Raw genomic sequence first — 27729 nt, 5'->3', positions numbered from 1 at the left:
AACAATGTAACTCTGGGAACACATATACTGCAAACTACCTTACACACAATTGAAAGCTGGTCGCAAAACATGGGTTTTATATTCTTTAGTGAAAAGACACGTTATTTAATTTTTAGCAAAAGAAAAAATTATCCTAATGTTCAACTAACACTAAATGAAGTTGTCCTGAAACACGCAGAAGAAATAAATTTCTTAGGACTTTCTTTTGAACGTAACTTAAACTGGGAAAGCCACATAACCAATCCGTAACGTTCTTGTAAATCCAGAATGAATCTACTAAAAATGCTGTCAAATACCTCTTGGGTGGCAGATACAACAACCTTACTTACTTCATACAGATCACTAATACGAAGTAAACTAGACTACGGCTGTTTATGCTACGATACTGCTAACAAAACATCTTTAAAAAAACTTGACTACATTCAAAATATGTGCTTAAGATTAGTTTTAGAAGAGTGCCAAAAGAACTAGTCCAGTAAGTAGCTTACAAGCTCTGGCTAATGAACTGCCCTTAAGCCAACGAAGTCAACTCCTATCACTAAATTACGTTGCCAAAATGTCAGCAAACAACAGCAACATAACCTATTCAACAATACTTTGCAGAACAAATATATCGTCCGGTTTTTACAGAAACATTGTAACAAAAAAACTACCATTTCCTGAGCGAATAAAACGTATTGGCCTTAATTTAGAACAGTTCAGTCTTACTATGCCTATTCATGTAAATTTCCTCCTTGGTTGATCAAACCACCAAAAAGAGACACGTCTCTGAACGAACTCCCGAAACATTCCACACATCCTTTCCTTATACAGCAAGCTTATAAAAATGTAATATCCAAATACCCAACAACCAGCTATATACAACTCACGCCATACTTCTCAAGATCAAAGAAGAGTTATCTACAGATTTAACAAAAAGATATTTCCTCCATCTGGGTATGGGAATAAGTGGTAATGAGAAAGTGGAATCTCTGTCAAGTAATGCAACAACCGACCCAAGTATTGCTATCATAAATCAAATGCCTTGGACTGATCACAAAGTAAATATCAAAGCCCACATGTACAGAGCGTGGCAAACTACTTTGGATCACAATGCCAACAAACTCAAAGAATGTCTAAGTCAAGTAGGAACCAAACTCATCTTACCAAGTAATAGAAAAGACCAAGTCATCGTCAACCGACTCCGTATAGAACATACTTTCCTTACCCACAAGCATATCTTCAACCAGGATGCTGCTCCGATGTGTACCAAGTGCAACACTCAGTTGCCAGTGAAACATATAATTGTCGAGTGTCCAGTGTACCAGAACGAAAGAATCAAGTGTGCCCTTAGTGACAATTTAAAAAGTGTACTAAGTCAAACTTACAGTCTTTATTAAGTTGTCTTTAAATGACTAAACTATATATCAGATTGTAAAAAATTTTTTTTTTATGTAATAATATGTATCTTATTGTTTGTGTATGTCCCCCCGCTAATAACCCTTAGTGGTTGATGCGGGTATATTTGTTTAAATAAAAAAAAATTTCTATAAACTGCATAAGAAACGTTTTTTTAGGCAAAACAATTACTGTCACTTTTCAAGATTATTTAAAATAAAAACAAAACAAAATCAACTGTACGTCTTTACGGATTTTTCATCAGCTAGCCCTCATATACCGTTTAGAACCTTTAAATATCTGTATAAGATTTGAACGTAAAATCAATGATTTTTCCCAGATAGACTGGTGTACTATTTTTATTTTCTATTCTACTGATACACAACTTCTGCTACAACATTGTTTATTATTGGTAATTAATATTTTATAATAAATATCGCAGCAATATTAGAATATTGAATATACACGAGAAACCATACGAAACAACATTGCAACTATACTTACTTAAAATTATCATGAACCGTTGAATACACCTCCTTGTAGTTTAAAAAATGGTAAACATTAGACTTAAAAACTTAAAAACTTAAAAAAAATGGTGCAACCATTATTAAAATAATGAACCAAATATGTTATTTTGTCATTTGTTTGTGTAAGAAAGCGTGTAATATTACTTTTTAATATTTTTATTGCATCTTTCTGTAAATCATGTTATCTCAAATAGAATAAATCAATTGCAATTACTAACCTTAAACAAGAATATCAATATTTTTCTCTAGGACATAACACTCACTGCACCTCTATAATAACATTTTCGAACACCATATTGCACAAAATATTTGTCAACCTATGCAGACAATATGAACTGATCAGTTTTAGGCATAATATATAAAAATGTTCTGCGCGATACGCATATTGCTATTAGACACAGACACGCACTGTAAACATAAGAACAGGTTTCTGCTAAACGTTTTCTTGTTTTTATATAATATTTGATGCCTATTTTATTTGTTTTATTTACCTTTATTTTAGCTACATACGACTTTAAAATTTTTCATTTTTTATAATAATAGAATATGTTTCAAAATCTATTTTGTTGACAAAAAATGTGTAAGTACGTCAATAAAAGAAAGAAAAAACTTGGAACTGTAGTAGTCGAAACTGGTATAATTTTTAGTTTATTATAATTTGCTTGTTTCTCATTTTACTCCAGTAAAAAATGAACGTGAATACGGCGCAACTGTATAATTTTTAGTGTCACCACCGAATTGCATAAAAATTTTGTTTTTTTGTTCTTGTTTCTTACCCTCCATTTGAGTAGAGTAGTATATATATATATATATATATATATATATATATATATATATATATATATATATATATATATATATATATATATATATATATATATATATATATATATATATATATATATATATATATATATATATATATATATATATATATATATATATATATATATATATATATATATATATATATATATAAATTAAGGATCACTCAGAAGAGTGGTGGGTTTTTTCGGTCAAAAGGTGGAGAAAAAAGACAAAGATGATGGCTACTTCATCTATTTATTGAAGACGTTTCGCTTTCTTAATCAGAAAGCATCATCAGTTCATCTAAAAAGAACAATATGAAAAAACCACGCAAGCATGGAAAAGTTGTTACATGTGTTACCTTAAAAAGATATGTAGCAGTCATTGATATTAAAATTGTAAAGACGCTTAAGTAAATGGACATTATACGATTACAATGTATAAACAATAAAATATAAATAACTAATAAATTTTATAAACGTGTTTCTTGCCATTTCTATTCTAGTTCTTATTTATTTTGTTTGATCTCCATCTTCGGTTAGCCATGTTCCTAAATATTTATATGTTGTTACTCTTTCGATCGTTGTATTATTGATGATCAGGTTATCTTCATCTTGTGGTTTTTTTGAGAATATCATTGATTTCGTTTTCTTGAGATTCATTTGCAGTCCGTACCTTTCACATGCATTGTATACATGTTGTATTATGTACTGTAGATCTTCCATGTTACTTGCAAATATGACCGTATCGTCCGCATATCTAATATTATTAATGCTATTTCCGTTGACCAAAATACCTTCCACAATATCCAATAAAGCTTCTTGAAATATCATTTCACTGTAGACGTTAAATAAGAGTGGTGCAAGTATGCACCCTTGTCGAACTCCTCTAAGTATACTTACTTCCTCTGTCAGTTCTTCTTCGACTTTATTCTAGCTTTCTGATTTTGATACAGATTCGATATAATTTGTAGATCTCTACTATCTATGTTTTTGGTCTTAAGAATACTTAAAAGCTTTTCACAGGTTTATACTAAAGCTATTAACTGTAATTGTGTCGGCGCATCCTTACAGCAAGTTGAATTCACAGTGGATCATGTCAAACAACACTTAATTAAACTTCGCACACCCGCTTGACCTGGTTTAGATGGTTTAACACCAAAACTGTTAAAAAGGTGCACAGACACGCTTGCAATACCCTTAACGTTAATTATGCAAACTTTTTTCATCCAGAACTCCTTACCCCCTAGTTGTAAATTAGCTTCTATTACCCCTATTTTTAAAAAAAGTAATAAACTCGACCCCAACAATTATCGTCCGATTAGCTTGCTGCCAGTAGTTGCCAAAGTTATGGAAGCCATGATTTCCGAGGAGATGACCAAATTCCTTCTTCAGGAACATGTTATTCCAACACAACATGGATTTGTCTCTGGTCGCTCTACTCTAACCAATCTCCTACATTGTGTTTACGACTGGACGTCATCCATTAATAGTTCGTAGCCGGTCGAGATTATTTATCTAGATTTCTCTAAAGCACAGACCGTGTAAATAAGCACAGACTTCTACATAAGCTAGACCATTTCGGAGTTCGCGGTACTTTACTTCGTTGGATAGATGATTTCCTGACAGATCGATATTACAAAATTAGAGTTGGCGAATCTTTCTCACAGGACAGGTTAGTGGAAAGTGAAGTGCCTTAGGGTTCTGACATTGGACCTCTGCTCTTTACGGTTAATACCAGCGATGTTCCTGGTAAAAGCTTCAGGGCCACGACAGCAATATTTTTAACGAATTCTGGAACCTCGGTTCATGGAAGTTACAAAATAGCTACTTATTCGGATGTATAGATATTGTTAAGAAGAAAAGGTCCTACCGAAAGAAGAAAAAACATCAAGAATCGCATAGAAAGAGCAATGCAGTCTACTCCATTAATGTTAATGGTGAAACTACACGTGTCTGTAAAACAGAATTTTTAAATATCCACGGACTTCAAGCTTCTAAGGGCAGAGTAAATAACATTGAAGCTGCCAAAATCAAATACTTGCAAGACATGCGACAAAATTAATATCCAAATAGAGTCAGCAAAATCAGAAAAAAATGATTATAGCGAAATAACAACAAGACTTAACTTGCACAAATGTAAGGCTCAGGCAATGCAACAACTACTGAAGAGCGAAACAGCTCAGTCCAAAATTGATAACAGGACATGTGTTATATCGTTTGACTTGCAGCAAGCGTTACCGATTCCCAAATTAACCACTGGTCCTGCATTTTATTGCAGGAAAATCTGGATGTATAATCTAGGAATCCATGATTGTACGGAAGACGCTGGTCATATGTTTGTCTGGACGGAAAACATTGCAAAAAGAGGAAGTGATGAAATTGCATCAATACTCATAAAATTTCTAAGCTCAAAGATAGATGAAGTAGAGCATCTCGTTTTTTTCACGGATAATTGTCCCGGGCAAAACAAAAACTGGCTTTTAATGTCTTTATGGTTCCAGCTAGTGAAGGAACAAAAGTTTATGTCTATAACACACCATTTTTTAGTCAGCGGACACACTCACCTTCCCTCCGACAGGGATTTTGCTCTTATAGAAAAAGACATAGAAAGTATGCTTTGCTTGTGTACTCTCCTGAGGAATGGCAAAAAATTATAAAAGAATCTAATAAAAAGAAGCCTTTCAACTTAACTGTTATGAAGCAGGAAGATTTCCTCAATGTACAACCACTCTTAGAGAACATTAAAAAGAGTACTCGCACTGATGACCAGCAATCTTTGGATTTTTCCAATGTTTTTTCCTTTTTGTTCAAGAGACAAGCATTTTACGTTAAACATTCTGTAAATGGTAGGTACCTACAACCCCGTTAGTGTTGTCAAGAAGGAACGTCCTAATGTGCTTACTGTATCTGCTTTAAAACAGAAGTATATTGAGCCCATTCGGATTGCAAAAAAAGAAACTCGAAAATGTAAGATCATTATTACCCTACATACCTTCAGTGTATCATCCATTCTACAAGAGTGTACAAGAGGATTTCAGCCCTGATGTTGCTGATGAGGTCGTCGAGTTGGTTGATTAAATAAGATTTTGGGTACTTATCATTAATGTAATAATGTAATAAGCCACATTTTTTTTTTAATAAAGACTGTTTTTATCTCAACTTTGGAGTAATTTTATTAATATTGTTATAAATATAGTTCCATAGCGCAACATGCATCCACATATCTAAATTAAAACAACAAAAGTTTTTACTGGATTTTATAATATTATTTTTAACATTCAAAGTCAAATATCTCACTTTTGCCTTTTTGAGGCTTGTCATTGTTTCACATTAAGCTCTTCATGTATATATTAAATAGTTTTAGAACATAAATTGTTAACCCATATTGTTATTTATAATTTTAATCGAATTACTTGATGTATAATATTAAATAATATGACCAGGATAGCACGATAACCACGAATGTTTGTGTTCCAGTTATATATAATCAAGTTACGCATTTCACGTATTGCTATGAGCTTAAAATAAGAACGTCAATTGGTAGAAATATTGGAATATTATTATTCAAAACAATTATTAATTAATTCTGCTCGTTAGTTATGATACAAAAAGTAAATTTAACCAGTAACCTAAAACTGATACGATACGCAAATATAAATTTTGTGTGCAGATGTGTACCTAGTGTACACAGATATAAATGTAACTGTAAATCACTAGTCAACAAAAGAGTATTTAAACTGGTTTGTCAAACATATTCTGTATACATGAGTTGGTCGGATACCAGAGATGTAAAGTCGGCTTGAATGTGCTTGACATGTTATGAACACAACAACTGACAATAAAAAATATCGCGTATGCTTTAACATACAAAAAATATGTATATCTGTTACATATTTCAAAGTTAAATAAGATTAGTCCTAAACTACTGCATGGAAAACACTTTTTATACATCCATTTGGATTTAAAACATTATCACTCGTACTGCCAAAATATCGCAGAAAGCAGACTGAATGGGATAGTTTTGTTTTGATTCGTTTATACGAGAAAATGCTTGGCTATAACACTATACCAATGTTCAGATGTACATTTTAAATAATAAAAAATTGATAGAGCTTTTATTGACTAAGCTAAACGTATGTACAGAACTGATTTTTGAATGATACTCCTAAAAATATATTACAAAACGTCTAACAGAAGCCCCTAGTGGAGGGGAGGGCGTTTCTAAAAACTATAAAATTTTATGGGAAAGCACGAATTGTCCTTCTCAGAAATACATAAATACATAGCTGGCACGAAAACAATGAACCGCTTGATTCGATTAACTGTAAATGTTAAAACTGCCGAATTTCTAAAGACAGGGATTATTATCTACAAATTTTCCCCAGAAATATGTAAAACTGATAAACATTTTAATCTTTTAATAGATTTCTGGAAGCTTATTTACTCAAACTTTAAGAATTACCGATGTCAATCTAAAATAATAAAGTAAAATCGACAAACAACATGAAGTAAATTATGATGGGATGGAACAACTTCTATTAAAAGCTTAAACTTTGTTTGTAAAAAAGTTAAAAATTATCTGACAACCTAACAAATAATTTGTTGGGTTTTAAAATCTAGTCTAGTTTTTTTTCTGTGTGGTGTAGAAAGGTAGTTTCTTTTTTATTTTTAAAGGAATTTTCGGATCTTGACTATCTTGCCTGTGTGATTCCATTTCAAATAGGTAAAAGGAAATAAGGATAAGACTTACTCACAATCACTTTATTCTACCGCCAACTACCGGTTTTGCATACTATAATTTGCTATGCATCTTCAGGTCAACCGTAAGTGGTTAACTAAATGCTGGTATAGAAAATACAGGAATTATTCTAGTAAATAAATAAATAATTTCAATAAATTAACACACGTTTGCAAAATATACCTTTTGAATAAATATAAATGACTTTAAAATAATATAACACATCACATTTAATTTCAACAAACAATTTACACAATACCTACATTCCATAAAACATTTGGCATGATTCTGATTAATATTCGTTGTATAAGATATAAAACAGATGGACTATTTTTGTTTCTAGAGGAATTAGGATTTCCCCCGATAGTTGCGGTTACCGAACAATGGCTTGAAGTTAACGAGCCTTTTTTTGTAGAAAAATATACCACAATTGCTAGATTCGATCGTCCAAGTTCAGCTCATGGTGGCACCCTAATTCTTTCTACAAATAATGATTTCTTTTTTACAAAATATGACTTTCTGTTAAATGAATCCTTTTTTGTGTTTTCATTGGTTTATAACAAGAATCTTGATGTATACATTGTTTTCATTTATAGATCACCTGACTCCTTCACGGGACTATTTTTTCAGAACCTTTTGTTAGACGACCTGCTTAATAAAAGCAGAAATAATATATGCGGTGACTTGAATATAAATTACGCTGTTGCTTGTGCTACCCAATTATCCTTGGTCAATATATTCAAATCTAATGGTTTCACAATGCACGGTAATTCCCTACAAGAATTACTAAAACAACATCTACTATAATTGATTATATTGTCTTAGATTTCTCACCCCCTGATGTACGTTCTACAATTATTAATGCAGGACTCTCTGACCATGACACAGTATATACCAAGTTTAACACTCTTAACAAATAATCCTCGAAAACCCAACGTTTACGTAGGAGTTTTTCCGCTTAGAACTTTCGTAAATTCCAAAATTTGTGCTTGACTTCTGGGTGGCACTTTCTCTCTGTGGACGTGGACTATAATTTCAGTGATTTTTAGATAAGCTTGTCTGTATTTCCAAGAAGGCATTTCCTTTAATTACAATTAAGTCAAAACATCACAAACCCTGGACTACCAAAGGTATCCGCATATCAGCCAAGAATATGCGTTCACTACTGCACATCAAGAAATTTACTACCAATGTCTTTGTCACTGAATATATCTCCAAGTACAGAGGAGCCTATCTAAAACTAATCAAAACAGCTAAACATGTACTATGAGAATCGTGTGGGAAGCTCTAGTAATGTTGCAAAGGAAACTTGGTGCATAATAACCGATCTTCCAAATAAAACTAACACAGCTCAAACATTTTCTCTTCCAAACCCTAAAAATCTAAATAAATACTTTATTAATGTAAGTGAAAAATAACATTAACTACACTTGAGTGCAAAATAATCGACTCAAAAGCGAGATTTGAGATTACACCTTCTGTTTCAATGTAAGAAGTATAAAAATAAAAAAATGTAATGTGCAAACAATAACTTTATTATTGAACTTACAAAAACTGCTATTGCATTATTTGGAAAACGCATTATAAAAACAATATGCAATATAAACAGAGTTTCCTAAATATTCATCATTGAAACTAATGCAATAAAGACGTTATGAACAGAGAAATGATTAATTACAAAATGAATTTCCTAATTATTCAGTATTTGATATTACCATCCCTACTTCTAATTACACTTTCCAATCGATTTCGCATGGATCGGATGACTTTTCTTATAAATTCTTGAGGCATTGCTTTCCATTCATTATTAAGCGTACTCTCAATTCTATTATGCTCTTTGGTGCATGATTTCTGTCCCGGACCCTTCGTTTAAGCTCATCCCGAACATGCTCTATTGGATTTATGTCCGAACTTAAAGCAGGCCAATTTAATGTAGGTATACGGATCTCAGATAGATAGGTGGTGATAGATAGCTGATATGGCATCGTGCATCAAAATAAAGGCATCACTAATAAATCCCGCGTATAAAACCACATGTTTTTCCAAAATATCTCTGATGTTACGATCCACCGTTAAACCTCCTCCACGTCCTCCACCAGCTACGAAAATCAACTCGGTTTTCCCATCCATAGAACTGCCTGCCCAAAACATACAAGAATCGCCTACATGACACAATTTCTCGTATACAAAATTGAGCAAATCGCTCTCCTGGCCTTCCATAGACTCGACGTCTCTTGTCGTTGCCATGTAGGCAGGTCCTACTTTCATCGGAAAATAATACCTGACTCCATTGATAGTCGTCCCAATCCAGATGGTCGTGAGCCAATTCTAATCGCCTTTCCTTCTGGGCTGCAGTTAGCTTCGGGCCCGTAGCTGCCCTTTTTGTTGTCAGGTTGGCTGCCTTTAGTCTCCTTCTGACTGTCCAAACGCTGGTAACCACACCTCGGACCTCTCTAAGCTCTTTTTTGAGTTTAACATCACTCAAATGTCGATTTCTCAATGATTTCGATACAAGAAATCGATCATGTCTCTCCGTCGTTATTCGTTTATGGCCTCCTCCTTGTCAACGGATATAATCAGTAGTATCTTGGTACCGATGATACACTTCAAACACAGTAGATTGGCTTAAATTTAGTCGATTTGCTACGGCTTTTTGGCTTATACCTTCTCTCAATAATGCTACTGCTTGAGTTGCGTTGGCGGATGTGGTATCCATTTGTAATGTAGTTGCGAACTTAAGTGACTGACGTATTAGTGGGTTGCTATGGAAATTGATGCGTACGATGTTAAACAAACGTTTTAAGTGGGTGCGTGTCGATTTCAATGAGTCAAATTCTGACCCCCTTTCTACGTGGTGCATTATTTATTTGTAATGTGTCATCCAATTCTCCAAAAAACAAAATTTTTTTAGAACTCAATAATGAGGTGAATCATTGTACACTAAATATTTTTAATTTAGCACTTTTTAGATTGAAACAGGAGACGTACTTTCGCAAAATGATTTTGAGTCAATTAGTTTGCACTCAAGTGTATTTTACCACAACAAGATCCTATTTAATATCTCCCCAATTTAAAAAAGGTCTCGAATTCATTCGTTATTAGAACAATTGATAAATCTGAACTGATCCAAACAATCAGTAGTATCAAAAGCAAATCTTCCTATAGTACTGATGGAATATTCATAAAAATTTTCTTATATCTCCCAAATAATGTGTTGGAAATCCTGGTCTCACTAATTAACGATTCCCTTGAAAAAAGTATATTTTCAGAGTGCTCAAAGACAACAATTATTATTCCTCTTCATAAGGGTGGTGATGGAACTAATCGGCCGAAATGTAGATAACGACTCCATCGTTATCTATTCGGATAGTCAAGCGGCTCTAAAGGCTCTCAGTTCGGTACAGGTCGATTCATGGCTGGTATGGAACTGTTTGGATGTCCTCTCTCAGGTGGGAAGTCAAAACAGGTTGACACTTGCCTGGGTGCCGGGACATAAGGGTCATCGTGGCAACGAGAAGGCCGATGAATTGGCCCGAGAAGGCGCATCTACGCCACTGGTTGGTCCGGAACCCTTCTTTGGAATCGCAAATACGATAAAAAGGGCAGTCATACACAAATGGGTGCAACAGAAGTCTCTTGAGTGGTGGAACAACTCACCAGGACAGAGGCAGGCCAAACAGTTCATCAAAGGACATTCGGCTAAATTTACAGCAGACTTACTTTCGCACAGACGCAGGACTGTCAGAATGATAGTGGGTCTGCTCACTGGGCACTGTAGACTCAATAGACACTTGAGTCTCATAGGCCTGACAGAAGAGGACACCTGTCGTTTCTGTCTGGAAGAAGAGGAAACCGCTCTACACGTTCTGTGCCATTGCGAAGGTCTCGCACGAATGCGGTTTCTAGAACTCGGAGAGGAAAAACCGGAAGCACCAGGCTACATGAAAAGGCCACTATCAAGGCTGTTGAGTCTCATTAAGAGGACCAAGCTAGATGAAGTGCTTTAAAATAAGGGGGAAACACAATAGATCTGCAAAGGTCGCAGTATATCAGGCTCTATTGGCCGCCCCATTTTCTACATTCTACATTCTACAAGGGTGGTGATAAATCTAATGTCTGCAACTATACACCTATTGCCTTACTACAGGTCCTATCCAAAATGATTGAGATACTTATAAAAGCCCGATTTAAGTCCTTTCTAGTTAAAAACTACATTTTATCACAAAGTAAATTCGGCTTTTTATCTAATAAATGTACCAGCGATGCTATGTTTCTGTACTAGGTGCATGAGGTCTATAAAGCACTAAACAATAATCTTTATACTGCCACTGTTTTTTATGACTATGTCAAATCTTTTGATTGTGTTAATCACATTTTGATAAAAAAAAAATTAAATTTCTACGGAATTCGACGTATTTCTTTGAATTGGTTCCAATCTTACTTGAGGAATAAAAAACAACTAGTAAAAACAAATGATACTGACTCTAGTCACAAAAGCATTGTATGTGGAGTACCACAAGGTTCAGTATTGGGTCCTCTACTTTTCCTTATCTTTATAAATGACATCACTAACTTAAAAATTGATGGAAAAATTTTTCTTTTTGCTGATGATACCATTATTACGTGGAAGAAATTCTAATATCGCAACTCTTCATGCAATTATAATTTCTGATCTACTTAAAATAAAAACCTGGTCCGACTCTAATTTACTCTCTTTTACCGTGGATAAGACAGTAGCAGTATGCTATTAAGGGAGCTCTTCAACCCTTGCTTCTTAATAACAGCCAGATCAGTATCGTTGATTCTGTAAAATTTCTTGATATTTTTATAGACAGCAACCTTAAATGGTCCCTTTATATGGATTTGTTAAGTAAGAAACTAGCCTCAGCCTGGTATGCAATAAGTTCTGTTTCGAAGGAAATGAATTTAGCATCTTCCAAAATAACATACTTTTCTTTGTTCAAGTCTTATCTTCGATATAGCCTTTATTTTGGGGATCTAGTACAGCAGCCCAATCTGATGTTATGTTTAAATTACAAAAAGTTACTTCAAAAATCACGGGATTTTACTTCCCTCTCTATATATTCTAGAAATTGTTTCCTTAATTCGTAAACACATACATGTTTTTCCAGCAAGACCTAATCATGACTGCTTCACCAGAAATACAAGTTTAGATGTGTACTTTTCGATCCCATCGACTGAGTTGATCCACTAAGAAATCTATATTATATTCGGCAAAAAATTGATACAACCATCTCCCGTTGCAACTTATATCTACAACTTCTTCCTAAAGTTCCGTAAATTGACAAAAGCCTATCTATCTGATAGACCTTATTATTCAGTGGAAGAGTTTCTTAACGAATAAGTAAAAAATTGCAGTACGTTTAGGTACAAGCAACAACGTATTTTTATATATTTGGGTATCACATGCAGCTTAAACTTATTCGTAAACTAGTTCGTACGGTTTTATTATGCAATTTGCAATTTAGTGAAATTTTGCAATGGATTGTATATTTCATTGTTTTATTCTGATATATTGATGATTTATGTAATTTTAGTAAATTTTAATTGTTATTGGTATTATTATTTTTTTTTACTTTTTGTAAGCTATTATAACATTGTACAATTTTTAATGACAATAAAGCATATTTTTCTATTCTATTCTATTCCCAGTGCAGTTTTTAATATCTTTTAACCTTAAGAACTTTCCCTATATGCGTTAAATAATTGCAGTAAAACCGATGATCACCTGTCACCACTTAACCATAACAGATTTTAACTATGTTTTCTGACAAATTAAATAATAATCCTTGTATAGGCATGTTAGTAATATTTATTAGTTATTTATTTATTTAATTTAAATTTTACTAAATTGTTTTTTCACCTAAGTTTTGTTTTGTTTTATTTAATCAATTTTAAAGTCATATTTAATAATGACACACATGTATTACTGGCATAATTCCTGTATATTTTGTACCAGACAGTACCCTAATACAGGTTATTATATTTTTAGGATTTGGTATACCATGTACCATTGACCTGAAGATGCATAGCAAATTATAGTATGTAAAACCAGTCATTGGTAGTAGAATAAAACGATTGTGAGAAAGTCTTATTTTTATTTCTTTTTACCTATTTGAATTGTCGGATGTTGTGGATGACTACGTACTCTCTGTAATTTATAATAATAATTATTATCTGAGAGAACTTTTATCGGTTCTTCTCCAGTGCAAATACGGGTCACGTGCAAACAATGGGTGTTCGTATCTAATACATGATAATTTATATAACCAGTCGCTGCCTGAAGATTGCCAGTACACGTCTGAAGCCGGCGTTGGACGTGATAGCATTGGTGACGAACGTCGGGGTAGGGTGTGGAGCAAATAGGTTCTTGTCATACAACCAACTACAGCATAGCAACAAAAACAACCACAAGGAAGCCAAACAACAACAGGAGCTCAACTCACAGAATGGCTGTGTTGAAACACCAGCCAGCGCTCACCCAAACTGCAGCGCATGTGAAGTTTCCTCGTTCTTGGATCGTTTCTGTGGTGGTTGTAAACAAGTTACTTAACTGTATTAAATAACTTCTTTTTCTTCTAGTTCCATGACCGTTATCGATCGTTGGATATCATGTTGGCTACCATATTCGCCATCGTGACTTTATTTACAGCAGCTTTAAATAATGATGTAGTCGATTTTTTGTACCGTTGTCTCAGATTTTTCAGTCATGACGCCATTCTTCTTTTACCAGGACCACGTTTACCTTGAATCTTTCCCTAAATGATCAGATGTAAAAATTCATATTTTGCATAATGTGACCGAAGTATTCCAGCTTAGGTCTTTTTGTTATATCGACCAGTTGTGTTGTTTGATTCTGGCGTCTAAGGACCTCCTCATTTCTAACCCTGTCGACCCAGCTTATTCGTAGTATTCGTCTACATAACTACATCTAAATGGCTTCCAAACGTTTAAACATCGCATCACTTAGGGTCCATGCTTCCACTCCACACAGTAGCACTGGAAAAATATAGCAGTATCTCATTCTAACGCAAAGTTGAATGTTAGATCGTGGCTACAAATACGTTCCTCATTTTTACAAAAGTGGCTCGGGTTTGTTCTATACGGCTTTTAATTTCTATGGCTGGATCCCAGCTAACATTAATATTACTGCCGAGAAACACCAGTTTCTTTACTCTGTCCAGTACGGCGTTTCCGACTTTTATACCGTTATCCTGCATATAGTTTTGTTTACTAACTATCCCATATTTAGTTTTCTTAGAGTTGAGTTTTAATCCATACTAATCGCATGTTTGTTTTATTTAGTTAATTTGATTTTGAAGTCTTATTCATTTTCTTTTTTGCAGAATTACCCAGAACTAAGGTATCGTCGGCATATCTAATATTATTTATGGTTACACCATTAACAATAATACCTGCTGTTGTCTCCATTAGGGCTTCCTTAAATATTTCTTCTCAAATTAAAGAGCAAAGGCGATAGTATACAGCCTTGTCTCACTCCTCTTTTATATTTATTTTATGTGACAGTTCTTGTTCAACTTTTATTTTTGCCACTTAATGCCAATATAGATTTGTAATTATTTGTAAATCTTTATCGTCTAATCCAGCTGTTTTTAATATTTCTAGCATTTTGGTATGTTGAGCCTTGTAAAAAGCTTTTTCATAATCGACTGCACAAATGTAAACATTTTGTTTTATATCCTCTATCTCTGGATCAAAACTTGGATACTGAACATGGCTTCTTTCGTACCCAAGTCACTCCTAAATTCGAATTGAGTATTGCTAATTCTCTCCTCTAATATTTTGTACATTCTGCTATGTATTACTCGCAGGAAGATCTTCAAAACGTGACTCATCAGACTTATTGTCCGATAATCACTGCATGTATTTGCACGATGTTTCTTTGGTATTGTGATAAATGTCAACTAATTAAATAACTATCAGAATGTTGTATGTCGAAATAAGTTAAATGTAAATTTATCAAGCAAAAAGTAAAAATTTAAAGATTTTTACTACATGCTCGAAACCAAAAGGCACAGATTTAAATAAGAATCTGAATTTTGGTTACAAACATGTAGTAGATATCTTCTTCAGAGTTAAATTTTTTGCTTTATTTTTAGCTAATGTCGCTGTATCCTCCTTAGAAAGTTATTTTATTATCACTTCCTTTAGCGGAAAAGATTTGGCGTTCTGATGTGTCCTAAATAGGACAAATTATGTATAAGCGAATTGTAGAAACACTATATGTGAAATAAAATCTTACCTGGTATTTTTATATCTTTATTTACTCGTATTTGAGTATTAGCAGCCAGTTCATCAAAGTTTCTTACTAAGATGAAACGATATGATGTGGAATACGATTGTAGATTCCCCAGGTCAATTTATTTCATTGTTTGTTTTGAATATTTTAGAAGGCACAGATTTGAGTGAGAGTCTGAATTTTCGTTACGAACATGTAGTAAAAATCTTTGGATTCTTACTTTTTGCTTTATTTTTAGCTTTATGCTTTATTGTATGATTACTTCCTTGACGGAAAACATTTGGTTCCACGTTTGGGGCTTCCTATTGATGAGCTCTGATGAGTCTTATATAAGGCGAAATATGTACATCTGAATTTTAGAAGCACTATACTAATTTGAATATAATCGGCAATTATAAATAACTAAAAGTCAGCTTACTGTAATTTTATTGCTAATTCCAATAAGAAACCTAGAGACTGCTGGAAAATAGTAAATTTCGAAAGGAACAACATAAGATCCAGTTCGGTACAATCTGATCTACCTCCAAAATTCTTTACTACAATTGCAGAGAATATAATTACGTCTCTTCCCACTATTGTCGATGTCCTCTTCAATAATAGAAATTATCCTTCTCTGAGAAAGTCATTGTTTTTCGTCCCGTTGTGGAAGAAGAGATCTCTCAAATAAAGTTTCTTAGCAATTCTAACTGTAAGGACATTCACGAAATTAATAGCAAAATTTTAAAAGAAACTTACCAAATAGTTTAAACACCTTTTACTCATCTTATTAATTTAATTTTATCAACTGGAGTATTTTCAGAAGAACTTAAATACTCAAAAGTACTACCAATCTACAAAAAAGGTGATTTCTCACGAACTGACAATTGCAGACCCATAAGAATTATTACTATGTACTTTTTTGAAAGTGACTGAAAAGGTTATCAAATAATAATTTTATTTATATTTTGAGTCAAATAATTACTTTAGCAACTCACAATATGGATTCAGAAGTGCTCGTTCTACTACGAACGCGGTATTTAATGTTGTGAGCGAGGTGATTAAGGAGCTTGAACACGGTAATCGCATAGCAATTTCTCTTTGCGACTTATCGAAGGCTTTTGATTGCGTTTTACACGACATTTTGCTCAACAAATTAAATTACTATGGAATCAGAGGTATCTCTATTAAGCTTATAACTTCTTATCTATACCAGGCGGCCGATACCAGGCGGTAGTGTCTAAAGGTTATCTCTCCGATTTTCTACCCGTAAAACATGAAATCCCACAAGGTTTGGTCTTAGGACCTCTTTTGTTTATGATTTATGTCAACGATTTGCCTAAATTCATATCTCCGTACAGAACCATACAATTCGCAGATGATACCACATACGTTACATCAGGAAAAAATAATGATGGTTTAAAAATGTCTCATGAGGAAGTTTTTACTAAATCTAGCTCATGGTTTGCTGCAAACAAACTAAAACTTACTCTGATAAAACGCAAAATTTGGTTATATCTGCAAGTAATTTACACAATGATCTAGATAACAAAGAGACTGTTAAACTATTAGGAATCACCATAGATAATCGATTCAACTGGTCCGCTCATATCTTACAACTTAAGAGAAAGCTATCAAGTTCATTATTTCTTATTCGTCAATTAGCAAGGTTTGTCAACTTTCAAACATTAAAAATGACGTATGTTTCTTTATTCTACTCTCACCAAAACTCTGGTGTAATTATATGGAGCAATTCAATAACTGCACTTCAAATTTTTAGAATGCAAAAGAAAGCTCTCAAGATTTTAGCGGAGATTAGTCATTTAGAACACTGTCGACCTTTCTTTATTAAATTAAAAATTATGTTCGCTACCTACTCTGTTGATATTTCCAGTTCTAATGCAAATTCACAGAAAATGTGCCCATTTAATTAAGCAGTCTGATGTCCCTGTTAACAACACGCGAAACTGTCACTACCTACGAACAAATCGCTGTAGATTAAGTCTTTCAGAAAAAAATTGTCTTAATTATAACTATTACAATATTTTATCAAAAAGTATTTGACAACTAAGCTGTAATAGTTTCGATAAAGTTATAAAAAATATCTTCTAAAAGAATGTTTTTGCTGCTAAGAAGAATATATGTCTCATTGCAGAATATCCACTGAACTGCTTACCGTAACTTTGCCATAAATGTTTTTTTGTTTAATATGTGTTCTTGGTTGTGTTTATTAAAGTTACGTTTTATATTCCTTTTTTAATTCTATGTATTTTTTTGACTTGCTACAAACAATATTTGTATCCGTTATGTAGTTAAATAAATACTCTACTCTACTCCTCACCATGCAGCTCCACTTAGGCACTGGTTGAATACGAATTGTCCGAACAAATGGATTGAAAGGAGAGGAGTGGCAACCGAGATTACCAGACTTACCGCCACCTGACTTTTTTCTATGGAGTTACCTTAAGTCAGTTGTTTATAAAACTCAACCTGCGTTACTTGGGGAATTGCGAGAAATAACTACACAAGCATGTCGCGCTATTACTAGAACAACGTTTGACAAATTTCGTGCAGAATTTGAAAATAGGCTGTATTATTGTTTACAAAACAACGGAACCCACTTTGAACATTTACTTAATTGACATTTTTTAACAAATTTGTAGTTCAACAAAAACCGCTTTAAATTTTCCATTTAAGCCAAACTTTTACAAATATTGCTTCAGCCTGTATAATTAATATTTATACCATTGGATAGCAGTGATGTATCACTAGTAGGGGTTTGTAATTTAAACTATTTTGGTTGTGGTGGGTTGGGCCTAGGGGGTTGATGGAGGTGAGTTTTCGTTCATGTCATTTTAGTTTAAGCTTACTATCCTAGAAACGGTTTCAAGCGTTTTTCGATGTTAACTTTTTTTCGTGAGATATAGCCCATTGTAAGTTTTAAAATTTACACACTGTATATATATATATTTATATATATATATATATATATATATATATATATATATATATATATATATATATATATATATAAATATATATATATATATATTTAAAAAAAATCAATATCTACAACGTATTCGTTAAATCTCCAAATCACAATTTGAAACACAAAATATACTTCATGACTCAAAAATTGATCTTCTCCAATGCAGAAGAAATCTCCTGATTATATAATTGTGTTTCTATAAACGCGTTACATGCTTTATTTTGTATCTACTTATTTTGCTGTTCCCTAATATCAGATGCAATTTTCTGATAACGGTTTTTCCCCTTCCAATTTAGTTCAGAATGTCTTGATCGCTCTCTTTCCTCACGTTATATACTTAGATATGTGTATTTTTTAGGAAGGCACGTTTTGGAATTAAATGTTTCGCTTGTATCCTGCACCCTTTCAATATGCTAATTTAGATTTTATGAGAATCCAAGCACTAGCTGCTGAAAAAATTCTTATTAAAAATCAAAAAAGATTACTTTGAATTTATTTTAGGGTACAAGATTAGATTATAAACAGAAAAGGTAATCAGTAATATGCAGTAAATATTGCTATCTAAAATCGATTTATATACATTCGCGATATAATAAAATATAGAGAAAGGGGAGAAGACAAAAAATTTGTAAAATGATGTTAATTATACATCTAAATAAATAAGATTTTTGTTTATGTGAAGTGCTATAGACTTTTTTAATTTTAGAATTATTATATCAATACATACAGTAAAGTTTGGTCTTACTAGTATTTAAAATTAGTCGTTAGGTCTCACAAAAGCACTAAAACTCGGAGCAAAACACTGATACGATGTTACCTCGTTCAAGTACACACTCGGAATCAACGGTTATTTAAACTCAAAACAAATTGGCATTCAGTTGTTCGGTAGAATTCAAATCGATCGGACGTGTGTAAATTATCGGCGTTAATAGTATCGATAACAAAACTTTTTTCCTATTTGTTTTTGCGATAAACAATTAATTTTGGTGAAACTATAGGTGTTTTTTCATAAAGATGAGTAAATTAAATGGGGGCAGCAAGCCCCCTGACCCTCCCCCTTATGATAAAGATGAAAATCAGGTTGGTATGATGGAATTTACAAATATGGAAACAATTTCACAAAAACAAGAGAACCAGAATGTAAGTACAAATTTAATGTCTAATTCTTTGGGAAAAAACGATAATGTTTCTAACGTTAATGAGAAGGTAAATAATAGACAGGTTTATTTATATACAAATAAAGATACCGGACCATATCATGTTTACGTAGAAAATTGCTCGGAATCTTTCACCGGTAAGTTAAATGCTTTAAGAGTTGGTGACATTATTCTTTCTGCGTTTCCTGAATTGGACTCAAAAATTACAAATATTGATTCTATAGGTCGTAATAGAATTAGGATTAAATTAACAGACTACAAAAATGCAAATTATTTAATAAATCAAAAAAATTCATCAGTATTTGTTACAAATAACTTAGAATTGTATATACCTAAATTCATTCTATTCCGACAAGGGATAATTAGAGATATTGATACAGAATTTTCTGAAGAATATGTAAAATCAAAAATTAAACAATATGATAGTCATTGTAACTTTGAAATTGTAAACGTTCGGCGAATTAAACGCAAACAGGGAGTAATTGAAAATGATTCAAAAAAAAATAATTTACGTTCCCACAAAATCGTGTATTGTTTCCTTTAAATCTCAGATATTGCCGCGTTATATTTCAATAAATAAAGTTATTAAAGAGGTTGAACACTATACACAAAAAGTTTTAATATGTTTTCATTGCCTCAGATATGGGCATTTGGGTAGTCAGTGTAAAGGTCGCCCAAGATGTGCTAAATGCCAAGAGTCACATAATACAAAAGATTGCCAAATAAATGACTATATCCCAAAATGTTTCAGTTGCCAAGGAAATCACTATACAACAAATTTATCAGTGTGTCCAGAGTTTAAGAGACAAAAATTAATTAAGGAAGCTATGAGTTTTTCCAACATAAACTTTTTTGATGCTAATAAACAGGTTCCCAAAACTTCCTATGCAGATATTTTAAATAAAAGCAATACGAGCCATCCATCTGACTTACTTGTTCAACCCACTTCTTCTACCTATTTACAATCTAGTTCTTCCTCTACTTCTGTTCAGAATATTCCAAAAGTCAACTCTAAAAAACAATTTGCTTCCCATTTGCTTTATAACAGTAGCTCAAACGAATTAAAAGATAAATCTAATAAAAGGCCAAGACCAAATACTCCTGATCCATCTGAACAGATCAGAAAAGAGATTATTTCTCAGGTTAATGTTCCCAGTACTTCGGGAGGAATATTAAGTAGCCCTCAATACAAAAAAACAATTATCACAGATCGACAGTCAGAGGTCCTAGATCCTAGTATAATTAATGTAATTTTAGAATTGGTTATGAAAATTGTTAATTCTCTACAACAAACAAATAATTTAAATGTTTCTAAATCAGAAATCATCCAACTAATTAGTAAACATATAAATCCAGATGTGTTATCAAATTCGCAGACCTAAACTCAAAATTAAATGTTTTGCAATGGAACTGTCGTTCGGCAGTCTCAAATAAAGTAAATTTAGAATTTTTACTCCATCAAAATCAAATTCATATTGCCTTATTATCGGAGACATGGTTTAAGCCTGGCTTGTATTATAACTTTAAAAACTTTAATTGCTTTAGAACAGATCGTATAGATGGATATGGTGGGTCAGCTATTTTATTGAAAACAAATATTAAATGTCAAGAAATTAGATTTAACATAAATATTCCTATTACTTACACATGTATTTCCTTTAAACTACCATCAACAAATAAAACCATTCATCTTGTATCCCTATATAATGAACCGAAAAACAAAACAACAACACAGCAATGGCTATCCTTTTTTAAAATTATACCAAAACCCTTTATTTTGGGAGGTGACTTTAACGCGCACAATGTCGCATGGGGCTGTGAAGTTGATGACACATCTGGAAAATCATTGTTGGATGCTATCGAGCAGTGTAACCTTGTATTTTTAAATGACGGTTCACCCACTCTTGTTCCTTTAACCATACATTCACGAGCATCTGCAATAGATCTCACAATATGTACTCAAGATATTATAGCGCTACTGAATTGGAATGTTTTACAAGATCCCCATGGATCAAACCACCTACCCATTATCTTTTCAATTTATCACCCAAAGGGAAAAGAAACCAAGAGACTACACAAAATCTGGAATTTCAACAAAGCAGATTGGAATTTGTATTCATCACTCTTTACATCTCTAAATCAACCCAGGACGTATGGTGATCTAATTGAAAATTTCTACTTCTCAGCCAATACAGCAATACCACAATACACGAATATTACCAACAAACATCACATTCCAAAACCTTGGTGGGACAAAGCGTGCCAGGAAACAGCCCGACGCAGAAAATTAACTTCCACTTCCAATATATATATATATATATATATATATATATATATATATATATATATATATATATATATATATATATATATATATATATAATCAATAACCCTTCTACCCTAAGGTGTTGGGTGTAAAGTCTCTTTTTAGGTTTCATATACAAGCTTGCCAATTTCTTCGCTTGCTCCTTGGTGACTCCTCTCCTGTCTAGGATGGCGGCAATTTCATCATCCCAGGTCTTCATGGGTCTGCCCCTCGGTCTTTTCGAGGTTCTTCTCGCTTCCCACACTTGTTTAACTTGGCTTTTTTATCCATCCTTACCATGTGGCCGTACCATCTCAGTTGGGCTTCTTCGATTTTCTTCTCTATTGATTGGACTTTAAGGCGTTCTCTTATTTTATCGTTCCGTATCCTGTCCATTCTGGTCACCCCTAGTACTCTTCTTAGATACTTCATTGAAATACTTTGCAGTTTATTTTTTAGTCTGGTGGTGAGCGTCCAGCTTTCACATCCAAATGTTAAGATAGGTACAAAAACTGTGTTGTAGATAGCTATCTTTGCTTTTTGGGATACTTCTTTTTTCGATAGGAATGTGCTCTTAATTGCGTGGTATATCCGGGAAGCGTTTGCTATTCGATTGTTTATCTCTGCTTCTTGTGTACCCGTACTCTCTAGTTGCACTCCCAGGTATTTAAAGGTTTCGACTTGTTCTAAAGTATAGTTATTGATTTTAATGTTTGTATGTTGGTCTGTTTTCCCACATACCATGACCTTGGTTTTACTTTCATTAATTCTCAGGTTACGTTTTTCGAGTTTATTTCTCCATATCTGTAGGTTTCTCTTAAGTGCGTCCTCGTTTCTTCCAAATATGACGAGGTCATCTGAAAATGCGCACTCCGCTATCTGTATCATTTCCAGGTTTCTATGTTCAACAAATATTCTTGATGTTTCTTCTCTAGTTTCCTTCATTACATCATCTAGTACAATATTGAACATAATGAGGCCTAGCACACCTCCTTGTCGTAAGCTATCATTGACTCTAAACTCTTCTGATTCCATATTATCTCTTCTTACTCTCTTTCTTGTGTTCTTGTATAGGCTCATAATAGCTTTTCTGAGTTTGCTGTCTACTTCCTTGTTTCTTAGGCTTTTGTCTATTTCGGTTCGCGGGGTTCTATCAAATGCTTTTTCGAGGTCTATGAAGGCTTGGTATAGTTCCGTGCTTATATTTCGTGCATTTTGTATTACATGCTTGAGTGTAAAAACATGGTCATGGATGCTTCTATACCAACAATATAAAGATACGAAATTATCGCATACACACAAATGTGTACAACTCAGTTCCGAGAGACATGTGTGTTCCAATGCAACAGTGGGACTCACATATCCCAATATCAAACCGGTCACACTTCGGAATGAAGTTGTACCTATTTGACACCCAAGCTTTATCACCACCCTTCCCAATCTCAGGAAATAACGAATACGAAGGCTTTGTACTTGTGCTTTGGATGCCCAGTGCAAAGAGACATTACGCTACCTGATTTTAGAAGTAGCTAGAAGATTTTTTCTCCCTATGAATAACTAAAATTACTTATTACTTGACTTGTGTCCAAAAAAAATATGTGTTGAAGACAACGAGCCACCGACCGTCCGGATTGTGTGGGCTCGGTTACTCAGTTGCCGAATTGGCAAAATAAATTTTGTTCTTCTCGCCGGCTGAGTGTGCAAAGGGTCTGGTCATCGAGCCTACGTTTGTCATTAGGTGACCTCAATGCTCAGATTTCGCGAGTTTGTTTCTTTTAACCTATGTCAGGGGTATTAAGTACCTGAAGGGCCTTTTACCTGAAGGTCGGCTTGTCTTTGTATGTGATTGAATCAGTATTTACTTAAGGTAGGTTTGTATAGGTTATTCCACGAATATACGACTGTTTTGGATTATTGCGACAACGAATATTTTACTGTGCAAGTAGAAGTATGAAAGTAAATTGGTCTAATTATTATTTCAATAAAAAGTATCTACTGTTAGTGTGACATATAAACTAAAATTATTTCAGATAATAGATGTTGAGTTAGACGCAAAATTTATTGTGAAATTTAATCTGAAAATAAAAAAAATTTTTACGCAAACGCTCCTACAAATAAATACAATAATGTCTATGAAGCCAAATGTGTTCATCAGACATTTGGGTTGGATTTCGGTGAAATATAAACACCAAAGAGGCGTGTCGGGTTTCTTTGATATTAGACTATTTTATTACTTTATTAGATACTACAACTGTAATAAAAGAAATATATTATTTTTAATATAAATGAAAAGAAATTGGCAGAACGATGGTTCAGAAACCAGAAAAAGAATCTAATATTTCACTTTGTTGGTTTTAAATATTTGTTTGCTTTGACTGGATGTACTCTTAAAAGTTCCGAAAGTAACGGGTATAACATACCGGCTATTGATACTTAAAGTATCGAGTCGTTACAGATATTAAAAAGTAACGAAAATTTACATACAGTTTCATATATCGCCGACAGATTTTAGTTTTAAAAACCGTCCGTATAGAGGTGTCCGGTGAAGAGAGGTGTCCGTTAAGAAAGATTTTAGTGTAGTGTATTTGTTTATTAAAGTAAAAAATGTCGCGACGTGTTTTAGATGTAGACAACTTTATATTTAATGTACTTTCTTATTTAAATGCTGAGAAAACCAACGGGGGCCCTTTGCGACCAGTTTAGTCCGTACATAAACGTGTGTGTGATGCACTCTGTATTTTAAACAATAGTAAAGTCGATTTTGCAAAAAGCAAAAAAAAGTGGACAAAGTGAACAAAATGTCGCACAATATAAATCTCGCCGACAACCAAAGACTATAGATCTTTCCGAATGTTGCAAATTTGAAATCCGTCAAACAATATATAAAATGCGTGAAATGAAAGAAAATTAGAGAATAAGTAAGTTTATTGTTGTTTTTAATACTAATTGAATATTCGACTAAATAAATTACTCAAGTATTGTTACACTTCGTTTAAATTACTAAAAACCAACTTGTATACAATACTAAACTTAATGATAGTAATTATATACTTCAAAATCTGAATTACAACTACTGTTCTATAAACTATCAACTCTATATTTATATCATGACTTCATATTTAAATCTAAGGTTTATATCTGTCATAACAGTATTTTAAAAATGGGGAGAATTTACTATTGTACAATTCAGCACATTGGACCAGTTAAATCGATACCTTAAACCGAATTTAAAACAGTCGTATATTCGTAGAATGGAGTAAAGGTTGGTTTTTAAGGTTGTTTGAAAGTAAAAGGTTAAGAGAAGATGATAATAATAGAGAGAAAGTAATAATGGCTGGTGTGCGAATTTCCAGGTGTATATGTCTATCATACAATCATGGTTTCTTGGTTTTTTTTATTTTTTCTAGTGTAATTGGTTAGTAAAAGTAAAAAATAACTAAATAAACGAAATAAAATATTAAAATATGGTATAAAATATGCAGCAGTAATATGATGGAAGTCAAGAAAATAGTTTGATTTATGAACCATATACATTGAAAAATACAATACATTTAGTTTGAGTTAACAAAAACTTAAAGTAAGTCAGTTTTATAAAAGTTAAAAAAGAGTTTAAAGAACAGACATATTAATAAAAGCTTTGGTGTAAGTAACTAAGCAAAAAACATTATACCTAATATGGATGACTGATAAGTTTCAAAAATAGCACTGATATTACTTAGTAATAATAGAAATCATAGTAGTTTATATTTAACTTTTGCTAACATTATTTAATCGCCTTTTATTAAGCAATAAATGACAAAGAAAGATTACTGGCAAAAGGCACAATGCGTTTACTTACTCAATAAGTTTTAGTTTGAATGTATGATAATTACTATGAGTGGATTCGAAAATACGAGTATACCTGAAAAACAATAGTGACAGTCCATACAGCTCGACCTAACAGAGCGGTAATTTTAAATCAGTTGAGATACCAGGATATTTCCAAAGTTAGTGTAATTTGACATCAATGAAGTGAACAAGGATTTAACAAAAACATCTCTATCATTAATGTAGATCTCAACTGCATTAATCTGTGAGGACATACCTCTATCATATAATGTGGATCTCAACTTTCCACCAACATGAGAGGACACAACCTAGTGCTTAAATAAAGCACTAACGATTCATATGAATAATTCCTAATTGTTTATTTGTGGATAAATATATCCAACAAAATAACTGGGTAAATGAAGTTATAGAATAGTATACAATATTTAATTATTTATTTATTGTTATTAATCTACTTAATTATTAATTTAAGGAATCATTAAGGTAAGAAATGTATAGTAATTATTAAATATCAGTTACTGAAAATTGTATAAAGGAACAGAATATAATTTAGTTCTGCAAAATTAAAGAATAATAGCTTTGGAGCAAGTTACTAATGTCAGTTCTCTTATTGAGAGCATTCAGATGTTTAAGTATGTAACACATTTCAAGAAACTCTTTTAGTGAAATTTCTTTTATTGCAGAGAATTTTAACCCCTTCATACTTCTCTTCTTTCAACTCTTTTTAACTTTTACAAATCTGACTTAGTTCGGGATTTTGTTAACTCAACCTAAATGTATTGCATTTTTCAATCTATATTGTACCGAACATTCATCGGATTCAAATTACCACCATTTGATGGAAAGTCTTCTTGGTTAATATACCTGAGAAAATTTAAAGCTATTGCGACAGCCAATCATTGGACATGCTGCTGTTTTACGAGGTGATGCTGCGGATATCCTAAGACTGATTCCTAAGGATCAAGAAAAAATATTATCAGATCTTGTTCACTCGGCTAGATAAACGTAACGAAAATGCCCATTTACAGTAAGTCTACAAGGCGCAACTAAAAAGTAGAATTCAACGAGCACGTGAAAATTTGCAAGAGTTTGAAATAGATGTTGCTCGTATAGTGCGGTTAGCTTATCCGGAGATACCAGATATCATTTTGAAAGAAAATGCTGTAGATACTTTTTTCAATGGGTTAAAAGAAAGTGAATTACAGAAAGTTTTACGACTAGCAAGACCGAAAGTTCTAGATAAAGCGCTCTCTATTGCTTTAAAATATGAAACAGCTAGTTAAACTTCACGGAGCCATCGAGTAAGAACCATTGAAAAAAGGGGACGAACCAATTGAGGGAAGTCTGGAAGAAATGGTATGAAAAGTAGTTCGTAACACGATGCCGAAGAGATGCGAGCTCAGATGTTGGAATCGTGGTGACGTAGGTCACATTCGCCGTAATTGCAAGAAAATGATACAACAGTCGTAAAACTAGAACTATGAACTAAGGTGCAACTGCCGATCTTGAAAAACACAGTCCCCATAGTAACTGTTAACATTACGTCCTCCGGCGGAATTCATAGCTTGTAGATCGAGGGTCGTATCAATAATAAATGTAGATAGTTTTTGGTAGATTTAGGTGCAACAAGAACTATTGCACGTCCAGAAGTAGTACGAGGCCATCTTAAATTATCGCCTGCAACAGTAAGGTTCAGAACAGCAACTGGTAAGCTAATTAATACATATGGCGAGGCTTATATG

At 33.1% G+C, this 27729-nt stretch overlaps 1 protein-coding gene across 1 annotated transcript; it reads right to left on the bottom strand.

Annotated features, from left to right (window-relative positions):
• Window positions 1-14515: 14515 nt before the first annotated feature.
• LOC140451597 (uncharacterized) lies at window positions 14516-23194 on the bottom strand. Its single transcript, XM_072545445.1, has 2 exons — window positions 22901-23194; window positions 14516-14686 (listed from the first exon to the last, which is right to left on the bottom strand). The coding sequence occupies exons 1-2, from the start codon at window positions 23192-23194 to the stop codon at window positions 14516-14518; spliced, it is 465 nt and encodes a 154-aa protein (XP_072401546.1).
• Window positions 23195-27729: the final 4535 nt, after the last annotated feature.

Source organism: Diabrotica undecimpunctata, chromosome 10 (genome assembly GCF_040954645.1).
Source record: "Diabrotica undecimpunctata isolate CICGRU chromosome 10, icDiaUnde3, whole genome shotgun sequence".
Classification (NCBI taxonomy): domain Eukaryota; kingdom Metazoa; phylum Arthropoda; class Insecta; order Coleoptera; family Chrysomelidae; genus Diabrotica; species Diabrotica undecimpunctata.
The sequence above is the reverse complement of the archived record's forward strand: the minus strand, read 5'-3'. Positions and strand labels throughout refer to the sequence as shown.